The sequence below is a fragment of the Emys orbicularis genome, chromosome 1 (assembly GCF_028017835.1).
Source record: "Emys orbicularis isolate rEmyOrb1 chromosome 1, rEmyOrb1.hap1, whole genome shotgun sequence".
In the NCBI taxonomy this organism is placed as follows: Eukaryota; Metazoa; Chordata; order Testudines; family Emydidae; genus Emys; species Emys orbicularis.
In genome coordinates this window covers 96,837,200-96,863,864 of record NC_088683.1, presented here as the reverse complement: position 1 = coordinate 96,863,864, position 26,665 = coordinate 96,837,200, and the positions used below count along the sequence as shown (strand labels likewise).

General features: G+C 45.9%; 1 protein-coding gene across 2 annotated transcripts in view; it reads left to right on the top strand.

The window, feature by feature from the left end:
- Positions 1-26,665, top strand: part of TNRC6B (trinucleotide repeat containing adaptor 6B) — a 221,655-nt gene that overhangs the window by 187,163 nt on the left and 7,827 nt on the right. For both annotated transcript variants that reach the window (XM_065423816.1, XM_065423807.1), the window contains 10 exons: positions 4,988-5,113; positions 12,336-12,455; positions 13,027-13,134; positions 13,349-13,520; positions 20,034-20,171; positions 20,567-20,743; positions 22,004-22,150; positions 22,396-22,491; positions 24,717-25,055; positions 25,474-25,544. In XM_065423816.1, coding sequence (XP_065279888.1) covers positions 4,988-5,113; positions 12,336-12,455; positions 13,027-13,134; positions 13,349-13,520; positions 20,034-20,171; positions 20,567-20,743; positions 22,004-22,150; positions 22,396-22,491; positions 24,717-25,055; positions 25,474-25,544 — 1,494 coding nt within the window. The remainder of the gene's footprint in view (positions 1-4,987; positions 5,114-12,335; positions 12,456-13,026; positions 13,135-13,348; positions 13,521-20,033; positions 20,172-20,566; positions 20,744-22,003; positions 22,151-22,395; positions 22,492-24,716; positions 25,056-25,473; positions 25,545-26,665) is intronic.

Sequence of the window (26,665 nt, the reverse complement as noted above, 5' to 3'; positions counted from 1 at the left end):
ATTGATACTGATGCCATGCCACATTGCCCCTCCCCACCCCCCAAATCTTTGGTGGCTGCCTTACCTACGTCACAGACAACTGGAAGGTAATAACAGACAAGTGGATACTAGAGATCATTCAATCCAACTACCCAGTTGAGTTGATCTCACCTCCCACCACAAAAACCCCCTTCTCAGGGACCACTCTCACGAGGAGATCCTTCATCAGGATGTGAACTCTCTCCTCCAAAAAGGGGTTATAGAGCAGATGCCACCTCAGCATTGAGGGGGGATTCTAGTTCCTATATTTCATAATTTCCAAGAAAAATTGAGGATAGGGACCAATTCTTGATGTATGCCAACTATACGCCTTTATGCACAATCAAAAATAATTCCCTCCCTGTAGGATAAGAGATGGTTTGTGGTCCTTGATAAGAAAGATGCTTGCTTTTAGGTAGATATTCACCAGTCCCACAGAAGATTTCTTCAGTTCATTGTTAGGACAAGAGAAATAACAATTCAGAGTACTTCCATTCAGGCTGGTGATGGCACTCAGGCCTTCACAAAAATCTTCTGTGTGGTGGCGGCCCAGATGAGACATGATGGCTACACTATCTTCCTGTATCTGCACGACTGGCTGCTAATGGGCAGATCAAGCCAGAAGGTCCAATCAATAGTCTTATTCTTACTCCACTTTCTGACATTTCTGGAGGTCTGTGTAAACAAGCACTTTGACTCCCACAAGGACTATAGATTTCATAGGAGCAACCCTGGATATATCCTCAGAAAAAGCCAACCACCCTATAGACAAATTTCAGGTTACGAATAACTTGATAAACCAAGTAACCCTCAGACCTTGCACCACAATCATGGTCTGCCTTTCCCTTCTAAGCCACATGGCTGCATACACGTACATAGTGCCATTTGCCAGACTCCACATTTGTTATTTGCAGGCCTGGCTTCAGTCTGTCTGCTCACCAGACAAGGACAACATGAATACCAGGTAACAATCCCACTGAAAGTCAGATCCTCTCTCAGTGGTGGACGAAACTGGACCAGGTGTGAGCAGGAGTCCCCTTTCTTCCACCCATCCTTGATGCGTCCCTCATAGGATGGGGAGCACATACGGACAGTCACACTGCAAAAGGCACGTGGTGCCCACGGGAGGCCAGAATGCATATCAATCTGCTGGAGATTAGAGCAGTTCACCTAACCTGCAACAAATACCTCTCCCTCACATGATCCTGCCACATCCAGATAATGCGTGACCACATGACGACTGTCTCTTATATAAACAGGGTGAATAGAGACAATGAATTATGGAACTGGTGCATCAAGAACCACATCATACTCTTAGAAACCTACACATCAGGTGTGCAGAATACTCTGCCAGACATTCTGAGCAAGCACTTTGCCATAGACCGTGAATGGGAAATATGCAATTGTGTCATAACCAAAATCTTCACCCACTGAGCAATGTTATCTTGTGGCTTGTTCACCTCCCAAACAAACAAGAATTTCAATCTCTACTGCTCCAGAGCAGCATTAGGCCGAGACTTCAGGCATGATGCCTTTCTGTTGTTCTGGGTGGACCATCTGAGGTACATATTCCCTTCCAATGCTCAGCTACCATAGGTTCTCTGCAAAATTCACCTTGACAGGCCAGGGTTATCCCTTATCACACCCAAATGATATAGCGACGAAGAGTCCTGTGGCACCTTATAGACTAACACATGTATTGGAGCATAAGCTGCGTCTGACGAAGTGGGTATTCACCCATGAAAGCTTATGCTCCAATATGTCTGTTGTTCTTTAAGGTGCCACAGGACTCTTTGTCGCTTTTTACAGATCCAGACTAACACAGCTACACCTCTGATACTTGACAACAAATGATATAGGCAGTTTTGGTTTCCAGACCTACTACAATGTCATCCCCTGTTCTCCCATCTCTATTTGACCCTTTCTGGATCTGTTAACTAGGACCAGGGCAGGATCAGACATCCCAACCCAGAGCCTCTTCACTCACAGCCTAGCATTTGGATGGGCATGAGACCTAGAACGTTCATGTTCAGAGGCCATCTGAACTATCATCCGTTACAATGGAAAAACCTCCACTAGAAAATGCTATTTAGCTAAATGGAGGCATTTCTCTACCTGCTCACAACAGAATCAGTTATCACCAGAATCAGTAGGTGTCCGTGTCATTTTAGACTATCTCCTGTCCCTACCGGCACATTAAAAGTCAGCAATCAATGCCTTTCATCCTCTGATGGAAGGCTGCTCTATCTTTACTCACCCTACCATAATTTGATTCTTGAAAGGCCTCATTAGGACCTTCCTGCCAGTGATGAAACGCGCACCACAATGGGATCTCAACTTGGTACTATGATCTCTTATCAGACTGCGTTTCAAACCAATGGCCACATGTTCCATGAAAATTACCTAATCGTAGTTGCCATCACACTTGGAACACTTGTGACAGAATCGCCGTACATCATATTTTATAGAGAAAAGGCCTTCTTTCATCTCCACCAGATATTCATCCCCAAGGTAATTTCAGAGTTCCATATGACCCAACCTATTCACTTACCAGTGTTCTTCCCTAAGCCTCATGTTTCCAATGAGAAAGAGAGGCCGCAGTCTCTCAGTGTCAGACAGGTCATGGCCTTTTATCTGCAAAGAACAAAACCAATTAGGAAAACACAGAGACTATTTGTTTCTGTAGCAGAACGATCATGAGGACAAGCATTATCAGCCCAGAGAGACACTGAGTGGATCTCTGGAAGTATCATTGTGTTATCAGCTAACACATATTCCTCCCCAGGACTTGGTGAGGGCCTGCTCTATGGGAGCACAGGCAACCTCAATGGCATTTCTTACCAGTAGTGGACATTTGTAAGGCAGGTACCTGGATCTCCATCCACACCTTTACAAAGCATTACACCCTGGTTCAGGCTTCCTCAGCAGATGGAGCTGTGGGGACAGCAGTGTTAGTCATCTATACCAGGGGTAGGCAACCTATGGCACACGTGCCGAAGGCGGCGTGCGAGCTGATTTTCAGTGGCACTCACATTGCCTGGGTCCTGGCCACCGGTCCAGGGGGCTCTGCATTTTAATTTAATTTTAAATGAAGCTTCTTAAACATTTTAAAAACCTTATTTACTTTACATACAACAATAGTTTATTTATATATTATAGACTTATAGAAAGAGACCTTCCAAAAACGTTAAAATGTATGACTTGCATGCAAAACCTTAAATCAGAGTGAATAAATGAAGACTCGGCACACCACTTCTGAAAGGTTGCCAACCCCTGATCTATACCAGCTGCATCCTCACACCCTCCTCTTCTTTGACTGCTGCTTACTAATCACCCACATATAAAATACGGATAGGGACCAGCACTCGAAGAAGAAATGGAAGTTACTTACCTGTAACTGGTGGTTCTTCTAGTTGTATGGTCCCTATCTGTATTCCACTACCCACCATCCTTTCCGTCTGCTTTGGATCCTATATGATTTGTGGTAAGGGAAGGAACTGGAGAGGCTTTGGTCTGTGCCTCATTTATGCCCTCAGTTCGGCACATGAGGGGAGCAACTATGCATCTGTGAACCAATGGTTATAATTTTTTTTAATTTAAAAGGTTTGTTTGTTTTTGTTTTTTTCATTAAAACCAAAAGCACAAACACATCACAGAAAAATTCAAAAGAAACTAATTTTCCATGACCATTTTCATGTAGGGGAAAAAAGGCCATTTTTTGGTCAAAGTAACTTTTCAGATGAAAAATTTGACCAGCTTTAATTATTTTAAGGCAATGGTGGACAGCTAAAGGCCTGTAGGTTATATAAGCAATAGACATACTTGGTTTTAGTGACAACTGGTTCCTGAATCTTCAACCAACTCTGTCTCAGATCTTTCATAATGCAATAGCCAAGACGACTAAGTGACAAAATACTGCTTATCAACTTTTAAGTAGGAGAATGTTCTAGGACATACTATTTGTTTTCTCTGAGCCTCACTTTCATATTTGTAAAATGGGATACTCAACTTTAACCAACTGTGTAAAGCAGTGGTCACCAACCGGTTGATCGCGATCGACTGGTCGATCCTGGACCCTCTGCCAGTTGCTTGTGATCTCCGGCTGCTAAAAGTCTGGTGGCGCAGTGGGGCTAAGGCAGGGGCCGCAGAGACATGCCAGTCGCTTCTGGGAGTAGTGTGGGACCAGGGCAGGCAGGGAGCCTGCCTTAGCCCTGTTACGCCGCTGACTGGGAGCTGCCTGTGGTAACCACCTCCTGGCTGGATCCTGCACCCAAACTCCCTCCCAGATCCCGCACCCCCTCCCGCATCCCAACCCCCCCCCCCCCGACCCAGCCCTGAGCCCACACCCAAACTTCTTCCCAGAGCTTGTACCCCTCACACCCTCCCACACCCCAACACTCTGCCCCAGCCCAGAGCCCCCTCCTACACCCAAACTCCCTCCCAGAGCCCATGCCCCATACCTCCTCCTGCACCCCAACCTCCTGCCCCAGGCTCAAGCCTGAGCCCCCTCCCGTACCCTGAACCCCTCGACCCCAGCCCAGAGCCTGCACCCCCTCCCACACCTCAACCCTCTTCCCCAGGCCAGTGAATGAGGGTGGGGGAGAGCGAGCGACGGAGGGAGGGGGGAATGGAGTGAATGGGGCGGGGTAGATCCTGGGTTGATCTTAAATTCAAAAAGTGATCTTGTGCATAAAAAGGCTGGAGACCACTGGTGTATTGAGATCCTTGGATGAAAAGTACAATGTACATGTGGAGGAAGAGGCTGTATTTCAAAAACTTCAGTTTATAAAGAGACTTAGGGGGGATAAAGCGGATTGAGGTTGGTATCGTCTGAATAATCAGGCGTGAGGGTATTCTCTGTAGTGAAATATTCTTGCGATACTCTTAGTAAACAGCCAACAGCACACACAAATCCATTAGCCTAAGGGATTAAAATTTTTACTGACTCACCATTATTTTAATTTTATAGGCTGGCAATCATGGTTTATTTGGAAACAGCACAGCACAATCGAGGGGCATGCACACACCAGTGCAGCCACTAAACCCTTCCCCCAATATCCGGGCACAAGTGCCTCCCCAGTTTCTTTCCCCCCAGGTAAGTAGTTTAACATTTCTGGTTTCTTACACGGTATAAGGCTTACAGGATTTACAGTACATGTTTTAAGGCTTTTCACATGCATACTTGGTGTGGACCTGACATATTTTACTAGTGGAACCCTTAGATTTTGTTTGAAATTTTCCATTGTGATTTGGGATTTCAGTGCTTTGCAGACTGGAATCCTTCTTTCTTACATTCCAATGGGAGCTCAGTGTGAGAATGTTTACTGCCCTTTTTTTTAAATCTTCAGTGTAAGCTCATAAGTCCTAAGTTCCATACTGATTCTTTGCAAGATGATTAAAAAAAAAAATTGCTACTAGAGGGATGCACACTTCATAGTTTGTGTAGGCTGAGCTTATTGCATGCACCAAGGCCTCCTTGCGTCCCTCCTCATCCCCTCTCTCCCAGAAGCTTCCTATTTGCCACCTTCTCAAACTCCTCTATTTCAGGACTCCCTACAACTCTTCCCAGTTTCCCCCTTAGGGGGTTCTACGTGCCCCCATACCAGGGTTCCCCAGTCTTCCTCTTACCAGGTGTTCCATGTGTGCCCTCATCCTCTCCTTCCCCCCATGTCAGGGGCTCTGTGTGCGCCCCACTTTCCCTCTTCCCCCATATCAGTCTCTGCCATTCTCTCCCCATGGCAGGGGTTCAGTACAACCCTTACTACCCTTTTCCTGTGCATGCCAGGAGCTCTGTCTGCTTCCATTCCCACCTTCCCCTTATACTAAAGCCTCCCCCCAGTCGCCCCTCACTCGATGTTGTTTGCCCTCTTTCCCTCTTCCCCCATACCAGGTTCCTCCATTCTCCCCTCTCCCCATGTCTGGGCTGGGTGCATGCCCCCATTCCTCCTATGCCACCCACCATCTTCCTAACTGATAAACAAGTCATTGAGGTCATGAATATGTTACAGTCTAGTGGGAAGATAAGCAGAGATGAGATGTATTATAATGCTGGGAGGGATTAATGAGTGCCATTAATCAGTTTGAAGTATAATAGTTGCAGAAGTGCTTGAAACAGTGGCTGTACTAACTAAAGTACTCGTGTCTCTCTCCCACCACCTTCCCCTTTTTGCCCCTTTTGGTTTTCCAATTTTCCCCAAAATCAATAAGGTTCTGGCCACTAATGCCTAGAACATTTCTTGAAATTTTGAAATTGATCAAATGCGGCATTCAAAAGTTCTCATTACATCCACACTGAGAAATGCCATTGAGTCAAGTGTAGGGCCTTCTTAATCTTGGCCAGTTAATGTGAGATACAAGATCAGCCAAACCTTTTAACCTAAGTATGAAAAATTTCTCTCTTCTTCAACCATGCTTTCCAGCCTCCTGAGTGTGTGGTTCAGTGAAGGACTGGACTTGAGGAAGAAAACTGGGCAGTTTACTCATAGCCCGGATTTCTCAGGGCTCAAGCTTACCAAACATGCACATCTCCTTTGTTCCCTTTGCTTTGGGCTCTGTTAAGGCTTTTTGGAAACTTTGAATGCTGTGGAGGAGATGGAGATCTCCCATAGATAGGGAAGTGAACTCTTGGCACCAGGCACAAAGTTATTGGCTCTCATGCCAACCTCAACTCCTTTTCCTTTTTACATGTCAAAAACCCCAACCCAGATGTACTCAGTTGTTGGAGTTCAATGTGATGATACAGTGTCATGGTTCCTGGTTGGTTACACATGTGCAAAGGTTTCCAGTTTAATGCAGTCTTCAAAACATACCTTCCTATTGGGTGTGTGTAGTGTTACATATTGTCAGTTACCTGAATTATGTATTCTGTTCAAGCCAGAAGTTTACTACTACTTCGAGTAACATCCCTTTTGGTGTTCCACTTCAGGTGTTCATGCGTCTCTCAAGCTCTTGGTGGGAAATTTTCAGTTAACAACGTCCATTCAGCCCACGCATGTGCCCTGTGACTCCTAGTACTGGATACTGAGGCTATATAGGGGTACACAGATGAACCGCCCTCAGTTCCTTCTCAACCACATTGGCCTGAAACAGAACCCTAGCATGTCTGCCGTGAGCGTGTATCGGCTTTTCTAATATTTCTATAGCGATTAAGATAGTTTTTGTAGTGTTAGTGTAATTATAGTTAAATAAGTAGTGAGAGGATTGTTTTACTCCACTCTTTCCCCGGGGAGACTTATTTTTTTTCCTGCCAGGACATGTCTGGCTCTCTAGGAGTGGCAACGTCAAAACCTGCTGATGGCCACTCTATTTTAATGTGTCCATTGCTTGGGGAAGTCCCACGTCTCCCAGAAGTGCAAATTCTGCCTTTCCCTGAAGTCCAGAGCAAGAAAAAACAGGAGATTAAACTCACTGCTAATGATGGAACACTCCCTTTAGCCAGCTTCTGAGTCAGTTCAAGAAGGCTCCCCCATTACATGAGTCTCTGGACAGATCCAGTGCCTCTTTTACTTTGGTGCAAGCTTCCCTTAAGAAAGGGAAGACTTTGCAGGCTTCAAGGAAGGCTTCCAGAAAAAAGAAGTGAGGCCTCTCACCTTAACAAGCCAACTCCGAAAAAGTCCAGGTACCCGACAAGATCTACAGTCCCCAGAGTCTTGACCTCTCCACTCAATACAATTGAATCGAAGGCCTCCTCCTCCAATACTGGTGGAGCCATAAAGTCCTGGAGCACGAAGGAGAGACACAGCTCCGATAGGGCCATGGTACTTTCTACCAGCTTGGAGGACAAGCATAGATATTTGCGACTAGTACTGTTGAGGTCAGCCCAGCCATTGGTACCCAGGCATGCAGCACCCTCGGCACCAAGCAAGCAGTGGTCCTCAGATACATTGGCCTCTACTTCAGTATGCCCACCGTCAGCAGTGCTGTCTGCTTTGGCGACTTTGGCCTCGGCTAACACATTGGTACCGATCCTGTCTTTGGTGTCACAGGAGTTCAGATGTACTGAAGACCTCTTGATAACAGATGAACTAGAGTCCCCGCCCTTCACGGGTACTGAACATCTCTTGGTACCAAGACTCTGATCTCTGGACTACAATCTTCTAGTACTGCAGGACTGTCCACCTTTTTCTGCGGGTGCTCCTCCTTTGGATGAGATGGAGGAGAATTAAAGAGAGTTCCAGTTGGTCTCCTCTGTTTCTGTTTGGGGTTCTCTTAAAGAACTCATTCTCTGAAAGTCATAGGGAACATCAGGTTCATTATCAAGGGTGGTGGAACCAACCCTGCATGCTACCTCCACTTCTGTATGGGCCCCCTTAATGGCCACACTGGGACTCCTGGGCTACCTATTGATAGCAATTTGCCAGACCACTGGTACTGTCTCATTCGTAGGCCAGAGTTATACAGTCCTCTCCTCCCCAACCGGCCCTCCCACAGGAGGAGACATTGGAGGAGCAGGAAGCTAGGGCGGATAAGGAGGCCACCCCCATACACACAATTCATCCTCATCTCCGGATGAGGCGGTTATGCCTCTACCACCATCCGTGGCCTTACATGCTGCGGTGACACTGATGCCAGGTCCATCTCCATGGCGGTTGTCATGCTCAGGGAATCATGGCTCCATCTCCCAGTGTTTCCAAGAGAAGTACAGAACACTGTGGATGACCTCCCCTTCGATGGTGGTAAACTGTTCTCGGAAACCACAGGAGTCCTTGCACACCCTAAAAGACCTCTTAGGCTGTTATACAATCTCTGAGCATATATAGACATTTGAATAAGAAAAGGTTTAGTAGGTCAAAGACTGCCCAGAGATCACATCTTACTCAGTATTCCAAGTTCCATAAATCCACCGTGCCCCCCAGAAAGAGAGCGAGATTTCACAGAAAGAGGGCTGCCCACCTACTCTCCATGACCACCCAGCTATCTTCAAGGCAACAGTTTTGATGGGTTGGTCAAGGGTTCGAATCTTCCCTCACCTCTGGATTTACACCTGTGCCCATTAACCCATCTCTTCCACCTCCACTCCCCATTGGAGACCTCCTTGCCTGTTGCCAACATGCTTGGAGGCAGATCGGTACAGACAAGTAGGTCATAACATTGGGTTATACCATCCATTTTACATCACTCTCTCTTTTCCAGGCCTCTTCCCCATGCCTCTTCAGGGACTCCTCTCAAGAGCTTTCATTGAGACAAGAAGTGAACTCTGTCCTTCAATTAGGAGCAATAGACCTGGTTCCTCCTCCTCCTCACAAGGGCAAGGGATTTTACCTGAAGGATTTCCTTGTCCCAAAGAAAGACGGAGGGTGGCGACTGATCTTCGATCCAAGACTTCTAAACAAGTTCATAAAGTCTCAAAAGTTCAGGATGGTGACTAGATGGTGCCTATTTCCATAGAACTACTTCTGTCATACAGGAAATACCTACACTTCACTATAGGCCACGATCATTTCCAATACTGATTCTTCCCTTCTATCTTTCCTTGGCCCCAGCAGTGTTCTCAAAAGTCCTGGCAGTAGTGGCTGCTTACCTCTGACAAGAAGCGATCCTAGTCTTCCTGTACCTCAATATCTAGCTATTCAAGGGCCATTCCTACAAAACAGTGCTATCTTCCTCTTAAATGGCCCTTGCTCTCTTCCAGGAGTTGGGTCTGCAGCCGAATGTAAAAAGCTTCACATTAGCTCCTGTACAGAAGATACAGTTTATAGAGGCATATTTGGACTTGCTGACTGCCTACCTTCCCTGAACCTTGTCAGTTCTGGTACAGGCAGTTCAGGGGAACCAAAATAAGGAACTGTCTTCAGTTCCAGGAACATATGGCAGCTTCCACCATTGTGACCAATCACACAAGGCTACATCTCTGCTGCTTTCAGTGTTGGCTCAGAATGATCTATTCTTCAGTCAGAACAATTTGGACAGACAGGTGACAGTTCTACAAGCGAGGTACTCCTTAGACTGGTGGAAGGATCAGCTCAGTGTCTGAGAAGGCATTCCTTTCTGTCGACTAATCCCACCAGTGGCTTTAACAACAGGTGCAATCACTGTTGGAATGGGGAAACCACCTCAGTACCCTCATGACTCAGGGCAGATGGACAACCCAAGAAACAAGTCTCCACATCAGCCTGTGCTGTCCGAAACGCTTGCCTTCATTTCTTACCTCTCATCAGGGACAAATCAATCAGGGTCATGATGGACATTGTATCCTGCATGTTCTATATCAACAAGCAGGGAGGAGCAAGATTCCCCTCCCTGTGCGCTGAAGCCATGAAACCATGGAATTAGTGCATAGCTTGTAAGATCCAAATTTCAGTGCTCTTTCTCCCAGGTATTCAGAACACCACACCTGATGTCCTCAGTAGACACTTCTCACAGGATTGCAAATGGGAGCTAGACACTCAGATTCTCCACAGCATATTCCTGAAAAGGACAACTGCAAAAGGTATATCTCTTTGCCATCTCCAGGAACAGGAAGTGCCCTCTTTTTAGCTCAAGAGGCGGTCTGGGCCACCACTTCTTGGGAGATGTCTGTCTTCTATCTTGGAAAAGGGTTTCGTACTATGTGTTTCCTCTAATGGTGCTGATACAGAGGGTGATGATGATGAACAAGCTGACAGGACAGAGCCAGAGTTATCCTTATAGTGCCAAACTGGCCAAAACAAGCTTGGAACCATTACTTGCTTCACCTGTGTCCAGACGTCATTCGAGCTCCTGACCATTCCTCATCTCCTGTCACAGGATGAGTGTTTTGTGCTTCATTCCATCCTAGCGGTTCTGCGCCTCAGGACATGGCTCCTCAATGATTCATGGGACTAGATTCCTCCTGCTCTGTGGAAGTACCACAGGTGTTACTGAATAGCAGAAAAAGATCAACCCACATTACTTAACCTGCAGAAATGGAAGAGATTCTTCCATTGGTATTGTCATTGCTGTCTCCTGCCTGATTCGGTGCCACTTTCAATCATCCTGGATTCTCTGTTGGATCTAAAAAAATCGGGGTTATCAGTTAGTTCAATTAAGATTCATTTGGCCGCAATATCAGGCTTTCATCCTCTGGTAGGATTCCCTATATTTGCTCATCTGGTATTGTCTAGGTTTATTAAGGGTTTGGGGAATATCTGTTCACAGATTAGGAACCCTACCCCAACCTGGTACCTCAACCTGCTACTCAGTTACCTTATGAGACCTCCATTCAAACCAATGGCAGCCTGTTCTCTGTTACATTTATTTATGAAGACAGCCTTTTTAGTAGCCATCACGTCAACCCATAGGTTGGAAAGATTGGAGCCTTGATGGCAAATTCTCCTCCCCCCTCTCCCCCCCACACCTTTACAGTATTCTTTAAGGACAAGGTTTCTTTACATCCACACCCTAAATTCTTAGCTAAGGATCTGTCAGAGTTCCATGTTAATCAATCCATTCATCTACCAGTGTTTTTCCCAAAGCCCCGTAGTTCTCTCCTGGAATCCTATTTATATATGCTGGATGTTAGGTAGGACCCAGCAATTTAGGAAGTTACTTAGGCTCTTCATTTCCTTCACAGATAGATCCAAGGGGTCCTAGATCTCTACTCAGAGCTACTGAGATGGATATCTGGATGTATTATCGCATGTTATGATGCTGTGGGCGTTCATTCTCTCCTCCCCCCCCCCCCCAAAGGGAGATAGCACATTCAACCAGATTAGAGGCAACATCTATGGCATTACTGAAGAATGTATCAGTATCTGAAATATGCAGGGCTGCTACATGGTTTCAGTGCATATATACTAAAAGAAGAGGTTACTCACTTTGTGCAGTAACTGTGGTTCTTCAAGATGTTTGTCTCTATGGGTGCTCCACTACTGGCCGCCTTCCCCCTGCTTCAGACTGTTCTTTAGGAGACTCATAGACTTTAAGGTCAGAAGGGACCATTATGATCATCTAGTCGTTTGCTTGAAGAAGGAACTGAGGGCGGTTTGCCTGCAAATGCCGATGTAGCCTTGGTATCCAGCATGCGCAGGCATAGGGCGCATGCGCAGGCCCAAAGGACACTGTTAAGTGAAAATCTCTGATCAAGGGCTCGAGAGGCACATGCATACCTGAAGTAGAGCAACCATCGGGACACACATCTCAAAGAACTGCAGTAACCTCTTCATTTATGGATGTGTAAGGTGCCAGTTAAAATGAAATCTAGTGGCTTTCCTAAAATATCATGCAAACTTGAGTATATGCCATACTTGACCCTTTTCACAAATACCTCCTCCCCAACTTTCTTTATCATAACAATGCGTTTTTTGTTGAGCCATTTTGTATATGTTGAATCTTAGCTGTTTGAATTGATTTCTGCACAGGTTTCTGCCTCCGTGCTCAAGCAGTTTCCCAACGGTGGCTTGAACCCAGGTCTTTTCAATATATCTCCTCAACAGATTGCTATGCTGAGTCAGCTTCCAAATATTCCTCAGTTTCAACTAGTAAGTAGCTGGTCCTCTTGCACTGATAGATTGGGTTTCCTACAATCCTGTTCCTGTCTACAAACTCTGCTAAGACAGAAGTGGAACAAACCTAAAGAGAAAACAAGACTTGTTCTGCTGATTTTTGCATTATTTGTGTACAAGCACCCCTGCTCTTTTGTACAGGAAAACACATGGTTGTTAGAGGTCAACACAATCTAAACTTATCTGTGTAGTTAGAAGTTGGATCTCTATTTTTTGTTATAGTCAGTCGGTAATTAATCTTAGCAACAACTTTGTGGTGGGAAGCAATTGTGGGGTGATATTTCAGTGATTTTGTTATTCGGGCTTGTATTTTTAATGACTTGAATAAAGCAGCTACTGGGAATACTGTTTCTAATTTCATTAGATGTAACAGGAAAGCCAGATCATATTCTTCTAATTCTTTCATGGGATTTTATTTTCTTGTGGAAAGCGAGGAACTGTTTGTCCTTACCAAAAGCTATTAATAAAGTATTTTCCAGTGATCAGTTCCACCAAGAATTTTTCCCCAAATGAGCCCATATCTTTTTCTTCTCCACTTGTGTTGTAGGCATGTCAGCTTCTTCTTCAGCAGCAGCAGCAACAGCAGCAGCAACAACAGCTGTTACAGAACCAGAGAAAGATTTCTCAAGCTGTGCGACAGCAGCAAGAGCAACAGGTATGGCACTCTTAGTTCTATCAAAGGCATGTGGGGTGCAGGGTGTTTGAGGAAACTTGTCTGTCTACAACAAAGACCATGCCATACTCCTTTCATCACTAGGTATCAGTTAAGCTTCCTTTCACTCTCTCAGAACTAACCACTACTGCATGATTACCCAAGCAGCCAGTTTTAGTTGAGAGTAAATTCACTCATTTGTTTCCTTTGTTTGCAGCTTGCTCGTATGGTGAGTGCCCTCCAGCAGCAGCAAAGGCAGCCTGGCATGAAGCATTCTCCATCCCATCCAGTTGGGCCTAAGTCACATTTAGACAGCATGGTACCCAATGCTCTGAATGTGGGTCTCTCAGATATACAGACCAAAGGGCAAATACCCGGATATGGTTCTGGTGAGTACTGCTATGAGCTGGGGTTATTCGTTGTGTTGCCAGTAGTATTACTCTTAGGGTATGTCTACACTACGAAATTAGGTCGAATTAATAGAAGCCGGTTTTATAGAAATCGGTTGTATACAGCCGATTGTGTGTGTCCCCACATAAAATGCTCTAAGTGCTCTAGTCGGCGGACCGCGTCCACAGTACCGAGGCTAGCATCGACTTCCGGAGCATTGCACTATGGGTAGATATCCCACAGTTTCCGCAGTCTCCGCCGCCCATGGGAATTCTGGGTTGCGATCCCAATGCCCGAATGATGCAAAACAGTGTCGCGGGGGGTTCTGGGTACATGTCGTCAGGCCCCTCCCCCTCCGTCACAGCAACGGCAGACAATAGATTCGCGCCTTTTTACCTGGGTTACCTGTGCTGACAACATACCACGGCAAGCATGGAGGCCGCTCAGCTCAGCTCACCGTCACCATATGTCATCTGGGTGCCGGCAGACGTGGGACTGCATTGCTACGCAGCAGCAGCTAACTGCCTTTTGGCGGTAGACGGTGCAGCATGACTGGTAGCCTTCATCGGCGATCTGGGTGCTGGCAGCCGTAGGGCTGCATTGCACCAGCCCTTGCCTTTTGCCTTTTGGCAGTAGATGGTTTATTATGACTGGTAACCGTCCTCGTCGTACAGCAGTGGCTGTCAATCATGGGCACCTGGGCAGACATGGTCAGTCCAGCAGTGGCTGGAACTCCGTATGTCCCCCAGTCCCCCATCCTGCTGCCTTCACAATGACGATGATGGCTATCAGTCGTAGTATGCCATTTTCTGCCAAGTGCCCTGTTGGCTCATCGCACATTAGCAGAGTCTTCCCTGAGCAGCAGATCGTGCAATAGGCCTGAAGGCTACTGCCAAGCGCCCAGTATTTGCTGCCAAGCACCCAGAAGATGCCGAGGTCTATCAGTCATGCTGCACCGTCGTCTTAAGATGTAAAAAATAGATTTGTTCTGCATTCATTTGCTTCCCCCCTCCCTCCGTCAAATCAACGTCCTGCTAAACCCAGGCTTTTGAGTTCAATCTTTGGGGGGGCCATTCTGTGTGACAGTTGTTTGTGTTTCTCCCTGATGCACAGCCACCTTTCTTGATTTTAATTCCCTGTACCTGTACGCCATGTCGTCACTCGCCCCTCCCTCCCTCCCTCCCTCCTTCCCCTGGTCCGTCAGATACTAGTTTCGCGCCTTTTTTCAGACCAGACGCCATAGCTAGCACTGGGATCATGGAGCCCGCTCAGATCACCGCGGCAATTATGAGCACTATGAACACCACGCGCATTGTCCTGGAGTATATGCAGAGCCAGGACATGCCAAAGCAAAACCAGGACCAGCCGAGGAGGCGATTGCAGCGTGGCCACGAGAGTGATGAGGAAATTGACATGGACATAGATCTCTCACAAGGCACAGGCCCCAGCAATGTGGAAATCATGGTGTTCCTGGGGCAGGTTCATGCCGTGGAACGCCGATTCTGGGCCCGGGAAACAAGCACAGACTGGTGGGACCGCATCGTGCTGCAGGTGTGGGACGATTCCCAGTGGCTGCAAAACTTTCGCATGCGTAAGGGCACTTTCATGGAACTTTGTGACTTGCTTTCCCCTGCCCTGAAGCGCCAGAATACCAAGATGAGAGCAGCCCTCACAGTTGAGAAGCGAGTGGCGATAGGCCTGTGGAAGCTTGCAACGCCAGACAGCTACCGGTCAGTCGGGAATCAATTTGGAGTGGGCAAATCTACTGTGGGGGCTGCTGTGATCCAAGTTGCCAGGGCAATGAGAGACCTGGTGATATCAAGGGTAGTGACTCTGGGGAACGTGCAGACCATAGTGGATGGCTTTGCTGCAATGGGATTCCCAAACTGTGGTGGGGCCATAGACGGAACCCATATCCCTATCTTGGCACCGGAGCACCAAGCCACCGAGTACATAAACCGCAAGGGGTACTTTGCAATGCTGCTGCAAGCCCTGGTGGATCACAAGGGACGTTTCACCATCATCAACGTGGGCTGGCCGGGAAGGGTACATGATGCTCGCGTCTTCAGGCAGTCTGCTCTGTTTCGAAAGCTGGAGGAAGGGACTTTCTTCCCAGACCAGAAAATAACCGTTGGGGATGTTGAAATGCCTATCGTGATCCTTGGGGACCCAGCCTACCCCTTAATGCCATGGCTCATGAAGCCCTACACAGGCAGCCTGGACAGGAGTCAGGACCTGTTCAACTACAGGCTGAGCAAGTGCCGAATGGTGGTGGAATGTGCATTTGGGCGTTTAAAAGCGCGCTGGCGCAGCTTACTGACTCGCTCAGACCTTAGCGAAAAGAATATCCCCATTGTTATTGCTGCTTACTGTGCGCTCCACAATATCTGTGAGAGTAAGGGGTAGACATTTATGGCGGGGTGGGAGGTTGAGGCAAATCGCCTGGCCGCTGATTACGTGCAGCCAGACACCAGGGCGGTTAGAGGAGCACAGCATGGCGCGGTGCGCATCAGAGAAGCTTTGAAAACGAGTTTTGTGACTGCCCAGGCTACGGTGTGAAACTTCTGTTTGTTTCTCCTTGATAAACCCTCCGCCCCTCCCCCCCCCACCCGGTTAACTCTACTTCCCTGTAAACCAACCAACCCACCCTACCCTACCCTCCCCCCTGCGAGCACCACTTGCAGAGGCAATAAAGTCATTGTTACTTCACGTTCATGCATTCTTTATTAATTCAGCACACAACTAGGGGGATAATTGCAAAGGTAGCCCGGGATGGGTCGGGGAGGAGGGAAGGAAAAGGACACACTGCAGTTGAAAACTTTAACTCTTCTTGAAGGCCAGCCTTCTGCTGCTAGGGCAATCATCTGGGGTGGAGTGACTGGGTGGCCGGAGGCCCCCCCCACCGTGTTCTTGGGCGTCTGGGTGAGGAGGCTATGGAACTTGGGGAGGAGGGCTGTTGGTTACACAGGGGCTGTAGCGGCGGTCTCTGCTCCTGCTGCCTTTCCTGCAGCTCAACCATACGCTGGAGCATATCAGTTTGATGCTCCAGTAGCCGGAGCATCGACTCTTGCCTTCTGTGTGCAAGCTGACGCCACCTCTCATCTTCAGCCCGCGATTCAGCACGCCACCTCTCCTCTCGCTCATATTGGGCTTTTCTATAATCAGTCATTGACTGCCTCCACGCATTCTGCTGTGCTCTGTCAGCGTGGGAGGCAGTCTGTAGTTCTGTAAACATGTCATCACGTGTCCTTCGCTTCCTCTTCCCAATCTTCACTAGCCTCTGTGAAGGAGAAAGATTTGCAGCTGGTGGAGGAGAAGGGAGAGGTGGTTAAAAAAGACACATTTTAGAGAACAATGGGTACACTCTTTCACGTTAAATTTTGCTGTTCACATTACACAGCACATGTGCTTTCGTTACAAGGTCGCATTTTTCCTCTTATATTGAGGGCCTGCCGGTTTGGTGTGAGAGATCACTCACGCAGTGCCAGGCCACAGATTTCAGCTTGCAGGCAGCCATGGTAAGACACAGTCTTTTGGCTTTTTTAACCTTCTTAACATGTGGGAATGGTTTCAAACAGTAGTGCTCTCATTTCCCATACCAAGCACCCGTTGGGTTGGCCATTTAAAATGGGTTTGCAATGTAAAAGGAGGGGCTGCGGTTTCAGGGTTAACATGCAGCACAAACCCAACTAATTCCCCTCCCCCACACCCAATTCTCTGGGATGATCACTTCACCCCTCCCCCGCACCGCGTGGCTAACAGCGGGGAATATTTCTGTTCAGCAGAGCAGGAACGGGCACCTCTGAATGTCCCCTTAATAAAATCACCCCATTTCAACCAGGTGACCGTGAATGATATCACTCTCCTGAGGATAACAAAGAGAGATAAGGAATGGATGTTGTCTGCATGCCAGCAAACACCGGGACCATACGCTGCCATGCTTTGTTATGCAATGATTCCAGACTACGTGCTACTGGCCTGGCATGGTAAAGTGTCCTACCATGGCGGATGGGATAAGGCAGCCCTCCCCAGAAACCTTTTGCAAAGGCTTTGGGAGTACATGAAGGAGAGCTTTCTGGAGATGTCCCTGGAGGATTTCCGCTCCATCCCCATACACGTTAACAGACTTTTCCAGTAGCTGTACTGGCCGCGATTGCCAGGGCAAATTAATCATTAATCATTAAACACGCTTGCTTTTAAACCATGTGTAATTTTTACAAAGGTACACTCACCAGAGGTCCCCTGTGTGCCCTCAGGGTCTTCGTTGAGTTCGGGGGTTACTGGTTCCAGGTCCAGGGTGACAAACATATCCTGGCTGTTGGGGAAACCGGTTTCTCCACTTCCTTGCGGCTGTGAGCTATCTACATTTCCTCCATCCTCCTCTTCCGAACCCTCTTCCCTGTGTGTTTCTCCAGTGAGGGAGTCATAGCACACGGTTGGGGTAGTGGTGGCTGCACCCCCTAGAATGGCATGCAGCTCCGCGTAGAAGCGGCATGTTTGCGGCTCAGCCCCGGACCTTCCGTTTGCTTCTCTGGCTTTGTGGTAGGCTTGCCTTAGCTCCTTAATTTTCACGCGGCACTGCTGTGCGTCCCTGTTATGGCCTCTTTCCTTCATGGCCTTGGAGACCTTTTCTAATATTTTGCCATTCCGTTTACTGCTTCGGATTTCGGCCAGCACTGATTCATCTCCCCATATGGCGAGCAGATCTCGTACCTCCCGTTCTGTCCATGCTGGAGCTCTTTTGCGATCCTGGGACTCCATCACGGTTACCTGTGCTGATGAGCTCTGCGTGGTCACCTGTGCTCTCCACGCTGAGCAAACAGGAAATGAAATTCAAACGTTCGCGGGGCTTTTCCTGTCTACCTGGCCAGTGCATCTGAGTTGAGAGTGCTGTCCAGAGCGGTCACAATGAAGCACTGTGGGATAGCTCCCGGAGGCCAATAACGTCGAATTCCGTCCACACTACCCCAATTCCGACCCTCTAAGGCCGATTTTATCGCTAATCCCCTCGTCGGAGGTGGAGTAAAGAAACCGGTTTAAAGGGCCTTTTAAGTCGAAAGAAAGGGCTTCGTCGTGTGAACGTGTCCAGGCTTAATTCGATTTAACGCGGCTAAAGTCGACCTAAACTCGTAGTGTAGACCAGGCCTTAGTTTGACCTGTGATCCACCAGGAGTGCACTTATTCTCTGGTACTATAATTTCTGTATAGGCATTGGATTTAGGGTTTGTGTCACAATGTCCGCTCCATTGCTAAAACTGCATTGTCTTGCAAGTCTTCTAGGTTTGGCTTTTTTCCATACAGAGTGCAGCCCAATGGCATCCTGACTTACTAAGCTTATTTTAAGGCTGGCTGGTAGAGCAGCATTACATAAAAGATAGGCACTGCCCCCAAAGAACTTAACAGCCTAAATAGATAAGGCAGACAAAGATTGGGAGAGGAAACAGAGGCACAGAGAAGTGCAGTGATTTATGAAAGGTCACAGAGCAGATTGGTGGTAGAGTTGGGAATAAAACCCTAGTTTATTGGTTCTTAGTACAGTAGCTTATCCACTAGGTCACATTGCCTCTCAATTACTTTTTTTATAGACTTCCCCTTCAGTGCACGTAGATGTTATCCCTTCTCCTCCCCACCACCTCCACTCTCTACACACACACACATTCTGTGTTAAAATAGGGACTGAAGCTGTGAAGATGCAAAGACATTTATCACTTGATTTAAAAAAAAAAAAAAAGTCAGGAAAACTTGGGACCTATTGGAAAAGTGAATTGGACTCAAGTTGCTGAAAGCTGGACACTTGTAGCCAAGGCTTTGGAGCGGAGCCCGGAGCTGGAGCGCAGAGCAATAGGTTTGTGCCCGGAGACGGAGCGGAGCAATTGAAAAATTTGATTGCTCCAAATCCCTGCTTGTAGCAACAGAATATAGTAATATCTTTAGGAAGTGGTGATAGGAAAAGGAGGACAGACAAAAGATATTGGACCATTGTATGTGGTACAATGGTCAATCTGCCTTTTTGAAAACAATGTAGCATTATTATTATTATTATTTTATTAGCATCTTAAAAATATAGCTGAACTATTCTGTTTCAGTTTATCAGCAGCACCTAGAGGTAATTAGTCTGTTAGTTCATTCATCACCATGTTTCACTACCTTCGCAGCCTTCTTGAGTCATTCTAGTTTAATTCAGTCTAGCCACAGACTTGTGCTAAGATACAGTGAATATACTTGCATCCGTGTAGAACATGGCTTTTCTGAATATCAGAGCTGATAGCATGGTAACACCGGAGAATCTGCTTGGCAGCTGGTAAGTTTAGTGGGAATGACACAATGATGTGTCCTGCACAGATGTGGGGTTGGGAGTCAGATGAATTGCTTTCATACCACCTGAAGTGTAGCTGTGCAAAGGGATTTCAGTTACTACCATTGCATTTTATTTATCTTTATGATCACAAGTATCCATTTGGAAGGCGATTCAAACAAAAAGAGAGAAAATGGTATTGTTTTCTGTTTCACAGGCTTTGGTTCAAGTGGCATGGATTATGGCATGGTGGGAGGGAAAGAAGCTGGATCAGAATCTCGCTTTAAACAGTGGACTTCTATGATGGAAGGGCTGCCCTCCGTAGCTTCACAAGATGCCAATATGCACAAAAATGGTGAGAGAGATTTGAGGTTATACTGCCTGAAATAGGAACATTTTTATACCATCACTTTTCACCCCAGATGAAAGATATTGATAGAGAAATCTTCATTCCAGTTGAACTCTCTTTGACAGGTTTTTGAACACATTTTCCTCTGCTAGTTTTTTTTTTTTTTTTTTTTTTTTTTTTTTTTTTTAACCCATCAACTTTATCAGCTGCTGATAGGTAACATTTACTCCCCACACATCAGTAGTTCTGAAACTACAGTGAAACTGGTGTGATGTGCTTTAACTTAACTAATATCTTATTCCTTCTGTGGTGGTTTTAAATTCTCTTGGTTCCAGTTTTCTTGCCCCTTCCCAAACTCCTATATTTCCTCCATGTAAATATATCTTTCTCCCACTTCTCAGGCGCAATAGTGCCCCCTGGAAAAGCCCGTGGAGGATCGCCCTACAACCAATTTGACATAATCCCAGGCGACCCACTGGGTGGCCATGCAGGCCCTGCTGGCGATAGTTGGTTACCTGCCAAATCTCCACCAACGAACAAGATCGGAAGCAAATCCAGCAATGCCAGCTGGCCTCCAGGTATTGCAGAGGGAAGGATGTCACTCAAATTCTTACAGTAAACTTGACGAGCATTTCTCTTCAGTCTGCTTTTTTAACTATCTCAAGTTAACTATCTCTTATTTTTTGGGCCTCTCTACCCAGTCAATTAAATCTGTTGTCTTTGAATATTAAATAGGACTTGAAATGTTAAACCGGGGTCGGCAACCTTTGGCACGCGGCTCACCAGGATAAGCACCCTGGCGGGCCGGGCCGGTTTGTTTACCCTGCCACGTCCGCAGGTTCGGCTGATCGTGGCTCCCACTGGCCACGGTTCGCCGCTCCAGGCCAATGGGGGCGGTGGGAAGCGGCGGCCAGCACATCCCTCAGCCCGCGCCTCTTCCCGCTGCCCCCATCGGCCTGGAACGGCGAACCGTGGCCAGTGGGAGCCGCGATCGGCCGAACCTGCAGACGCGGCAGGGTAAACAAACCGGCCCGACCCGCCAGGGTGCTTATCCTGGCGTGCTGCGTGCCAAAGGTTGCCGACCCCTGTGTTAAACTGACAGTATAAATTTAATAATGAATTAAGAACAGAATAACTATAGAGTGCCTAAATGATCCTTGATTTCTGACAAGTGAACTGTGACCTTTTGTGTTTGTGATGAGCATACAGGTGTAATTTGAATGTAGTTGATTAAATCTGCTCAGAAACACCTAACCACAGAATGCACACAAATCAGTTTCCCTCTTCTGTACTTCTTGCTGTTTCATTCTGTGTTATGCTTGCATGGAGGCTAAAAAAAATTCCACTGAAAGCACATCTGTCAGTGAAAGGTGTGGATGTTTGGCTTTCCAGGTGATTTTGGGATGAGGAAGGGCAGGATTTTTCTGCCTGGAGCTTATTGCATTGGTGACCCATGATGTAGCATGAACTTCTTTGGGAAAGGCTCCTGTGTGCCAAAAATATCATTGAAAAAGGGTATAGTGTAGTCAGCAAGGCTGAAGTCATTGAAGTCTAGCACAGTCTGAAATGAGAAAGGTGGAAGATAGTCCAGAGGGCGCCCCATGTATTCAAGCCAGTTTTGGGGTAAACTCCCATGGACATGAACTGTGGAGAGCAATATAGTGAGAGGAGAGGAGTAGTACAAGGCATATTCTGTATAGGAAAGTCTTCTCCTGATGATCCATTGAGGAGCCCTATAAAAGATAGTCATGAGCCCTTTCAAAACATCCTCAAATTGTTAATTTCTTGTAAATGGCATTTCTGTCTCTGCATCTTATTTTTATTCCTTCCCATCCCAGAGTTCCAGCCGGGAGTGCCATGGAAAGGTATTCAAAACATTGACCCTGAATCTGACCCCTATGTGACCCCTGGAAGTGTGCTGGGGGGTACAGCAACCTCTCCCATTGTAGATACTGACCACCAACTTCTGCGGGACAACACCACAGGTAAAACAGCAGACACCTGCATTCATTCCAATATCTCAACCTTTTACAGAAGTAATTAAAAAAAAAAAATCTAATTCTCCTCTCCACCCCCCCAAAAAGGGTGAGAACACGAAAAAGCCTAGGCTGCATTGACATGTTGTGAGTCACTGACATTTAGTGGAAATGGAACCAATGGGGAGTGTTGGTATTACAGAAACTCTTATATTTATCTGCAATATTTTCTTCCTTTCTTCCCCCTTTGATAGGGTCTAATTCTTCCCTCAACACCTCGCTGCCTTCACCTGGTGCCTGGCCCTACAGTGCCTCTGACAATTCCTTTACCAATGTTCATAGCACTTCAGGTAAGTGGGTTCCAGATCTTGAAAAACAGTCACCAGCCAATCAGTATTCTCTGTCTGTATCCACTCACCTTGTCTCTCTACTTTGGGTGTAGTCTTTTAATGCTTCCTGAAAGCTAGGGAATTGAGAGATTTGATTGGCTGGTATGCTAGTTTTCCTCCTGATAAAATGTTCCATTACAATTGCTTTAAAATAACCCTCTATTTTTAATGAATTCCCTTTAAGATCCAAAATACAAAGGTCCAGCATATGGGTCAGGGGATGGAGTAGAAGGCAAAGAAGAGAGGATATAGGGAACATCCACAAAATGTACAAGCATTTCTCATACAAAATCTACTAGGATAAATAGTGAGGGTTTCATTTCTTTAATTTGTTTTTATGTGTACCTGCTACTAAGCCAAGAACTTGAGAGGGAAGTTATAGTGATTCTGGCAGTTTAACATGTAGACCAAAGCCTAGACTTTTGCCCTACATCTTTTCTTGGCTATAAAGACACCAAGCATTCCTATTAGTCAATGGGCTCTATACTCACCACTGAGTAACCATTTGAATATCCAACCCAGGAAATCCAGTTAGATTTCCAATTTTTTATAAATCCCAAAGTTTTCCTTTGAGCTGGCATTGTTCTTGGCTAGTTCTTATAATTGAATAGGTGTGACTCTATAGGATGGCTTTGATTGAAGCAGTGTCTGAATATGTAGCTTTGTTCTACAAGGACATGTAAAGTTTCTGTTTCAAAGTCAACTGCTGGTTAATCTGAGTCTGGGAAGAGGGACACCAAACCCAGCTTTACCTCCTTTTAACTATATCTAGCATATAGAAAAGATGGGAATGATTTAAAGAAGTAGAAATTAATAGGATTAACACATGTTCCTCAGCTTCAGAGCATTTCCCTAGTGCAGGAAAATGACTCCTTGAAGTGGGTCCTCTAAAATAGGCAGGTTAGAATTCACTGATCCCTAAATAAAATTTCCAGCTCTGTTGATGTTTAGATTTTTTTGTACACTTCAGATTTACATGTGTAAAATTAATGCAAGCCATTGGTACTTACAGACCCCTGGACTCCAAGCACTATGGAAGGTAGCGATCCAAATATGTTGCATTATAAATCATTACCTTTTTGCTAACAAATCTGCATTCTTAATTCTCAGATTTGCACTTATTGTGCTACCTTGGGGAACTGGGAACCCTGATTGTTTGTTTTTCTCCATTTCAAATCTACACTAACTTGACAATAGCTAGGACTTAAATGCACATACCAGATGTGAGCCAGATTGACTAGACAAGTGCATTTTTCCCAGACAGCCCTGCCTTGAAGAGCAAGTGCTGCTTCAGGATTTTTGGATCTTATGCTTTATTGTTCATTTGCTATGTCCAGTCAGAATAAGTAAAATGCCAGTTACTGGAGTAATCTGCACTCTGCCTAGCAATCTTATACTGGGTGAGCAGTGTGTCCGGTAACTTCAAGAGAAACTGAAGAATGTATTACTGTCTTCTTTCTTAAGAAAGGGAGAAGAGGGAACCTCCCCCATATCCAGAATTGCAAGTATGAAGTTTCCCATTTTTGTTAGCATACAGGGCTTCCTATTGGAGGTCTTTGAACTTCACTAGGGGAAAGCCATGTTTGGGATCAACCTCAGATAAACTGAATTCCTGTCATCAGGGATCTCATAAATCCAGATTACACAATAGCTCAGTTTCTTGCTTTGCACCTCATAATGAAACCCTTGTCTCATAAAATTGAAGTCATCCTACAAAAATAACACATCTTTAGGAAGCAACATAAGCCTAATATGTAGAGGAGGGAACAAGGAGTGATGAGACTTGGGTTTGAGTTCCCACTCTGCAAGTGTCTTATTTTCTGAGCCTCAGTTTTCAATTTGTTAAATAAGGATAGTACTTGCCCACCATTGTAAAGAGCTTTGAGATCCTCAGATCTGAATTATATCTCTCAATTAGATCTCAGATTATATTAATGTGTATAAGAGGTCACTATATGAATGAATGAGTTTCTCTGTCAAAATATATATAGAAAGCAGGGATTAACCAGGTCTGACTTGGCTTGTGTTTTAGTTTGGTACATGCTAACAGCTGCATGGATTTGAACATTGTGTGCCTGCATCTGATACAAGTGGTTTTAGCCTGCTACAATAGCTGCATAGTTACATAGACTGTGTTGTGGGGCTTAAATCCCATTAATCCATGCCTTTTATTTATCTATTTACAGCAAAATTCAATGATTACAAATCAACATGGTCCCCAGATCCCATAGGACACAATCCCACTCATCTCTCCAACAAGATGTGGAAAAACCATATTTCCTCAAGGAACACTACAGGGCTGCCCCGCCCACCACCTGGCCTGACCAACCCCAAACCATCATCTCCCTGGAGCAGCACAGCACCCCGATCGGTCAGGGGGTGGGGGGCACAGGACTCAAGGCTTGCCTCTGGTGAGAAGGATCTCCTGATAGCATCATTGCTCGGCCGTGAGGGGTGTGTGTTATACAGCGCTAATGGTGTGGATATGATGCGGCCTTCACAAGAGAGGAAGTTGCGGTTGCCCGGTAAAGGAAAAAAATATCCCTTTTTAAAATGGAAACTTACTGTCAATGTGAGGGAAAGGTCCCGGGAGCTGCCTGGGGAGGAGTAAGGAGAGGGCTGGGAGCTACCAGGAGAGGATTTCTGCAGCATAGGGCTTTTGAAGAGTAATGGGTGGTGTTGGAGAAGTGAATTATGTGGTTGGGGAAAATCCCTAGAAGACACAAACTGGCAAAAATTAATCCTAATGTTAAATGTGAGAATTGTTTTGTGTACAGTACTGTAAAGCATAGAATCCACTCTGTTAGTATGTCTGATATAGATGAAATTGTCTGAGAGACAGAAAGACCTGAGCATAGTGCAGAGGAGGCATTTGTTTGTCAAAATGTACTCTCAATATCTTCTGACTTTTTTGTATTTCTCTCTCTGTTTAAATGTTTTCAGCCTCTACCTGGAGTGATGGTGGCTCAGTTCGTCCTAGCTACTGGCTGGTTCTTCACAATCTCACTCCACAGGTATTTCTCTTTTACTCCTCTTTTGGGAGGCGGGAGTGCTAAACTACAGAGAGCAGGATTTGTGGGCTGCTTTTCTAGTCCCATTTTAATGAAGTTTAACTATGCTGAATTGGCTTGGTGATTCTGATGAAATACCTGTAGTCAGAGTAGCCTGCTTGACTACAGTAATCACATCAGCTAAATGTGTAGAGATCTCAGTTGCTTTGGTAGGATGCTTGATATTTACCATAAGACCATTGTAACTGTCCCGACCATTACCCAGAGTATTTTGTGGAGGAATTACTCTCAAGTTTGTTTCATTCAGAAATGTGGATAAATGGTGTTGTGCGTAATAGCTCAAGGCTCTAGTTTCTTTGGGACATTGTCAATAAAAGAGCTAGGGAGAACTGCCAGGTTTTACTCTGGGGTTTCCATAGCAAAACCTCAGAATGTTTCCAACACTGTTGCCAACAGCACAGCCTAGTTAGGACACTCCAGCAGTCGTCATTCTCAGAGCTTGTTTCCATTCAAAATAAATTCTACAGAGGTCCTGGTTTCAGTAATTCCAATTAGCCTGCATTGGAGCCTATGAAATGCCTATATGATTATCAGCAGCACTTTGGAAACTAGACAACCACCCATTATCCAGTAGGATAATTTATCACACAGCACAGCTTAAGAAATAAGACCACGGAAAGGAGGGCTGGGATCTTCTCAGGTCATCCAAAATGCCAAACTGCATCACTCACATTATAAAGAACCTTTCCCTTGATATAGCGGGCAAGAGCAGCAATAGGAAAAAGGTTTGTCTAGTTGCAATGAAAAAGCACATTTCTATGTTTCTCTTAATGCAAGGAATGTTTCATGCTGTTCTAGCAGTCACTGAATGGCAGAGGAAGAGATTTGGGAGAAGTTTAAATTACTGAAAAAGGGTATAAATGGAACTGATTGTGATCAGAAAGGGGAAATGGCAAAGTGATGCTTGCTGATATAGAAAGAACAGAGGCAGCTGCTGCTGAAAGTGTCCAAGATGAGAGACTGAGCTCTGTTAGTCTGGCAGACTAGCAACAGTATTAATTGTTGTTTATCTCATAAACCACCAAAGTTAAAAGCAGATCCTTTGCACCATTCAAAAACTGAGA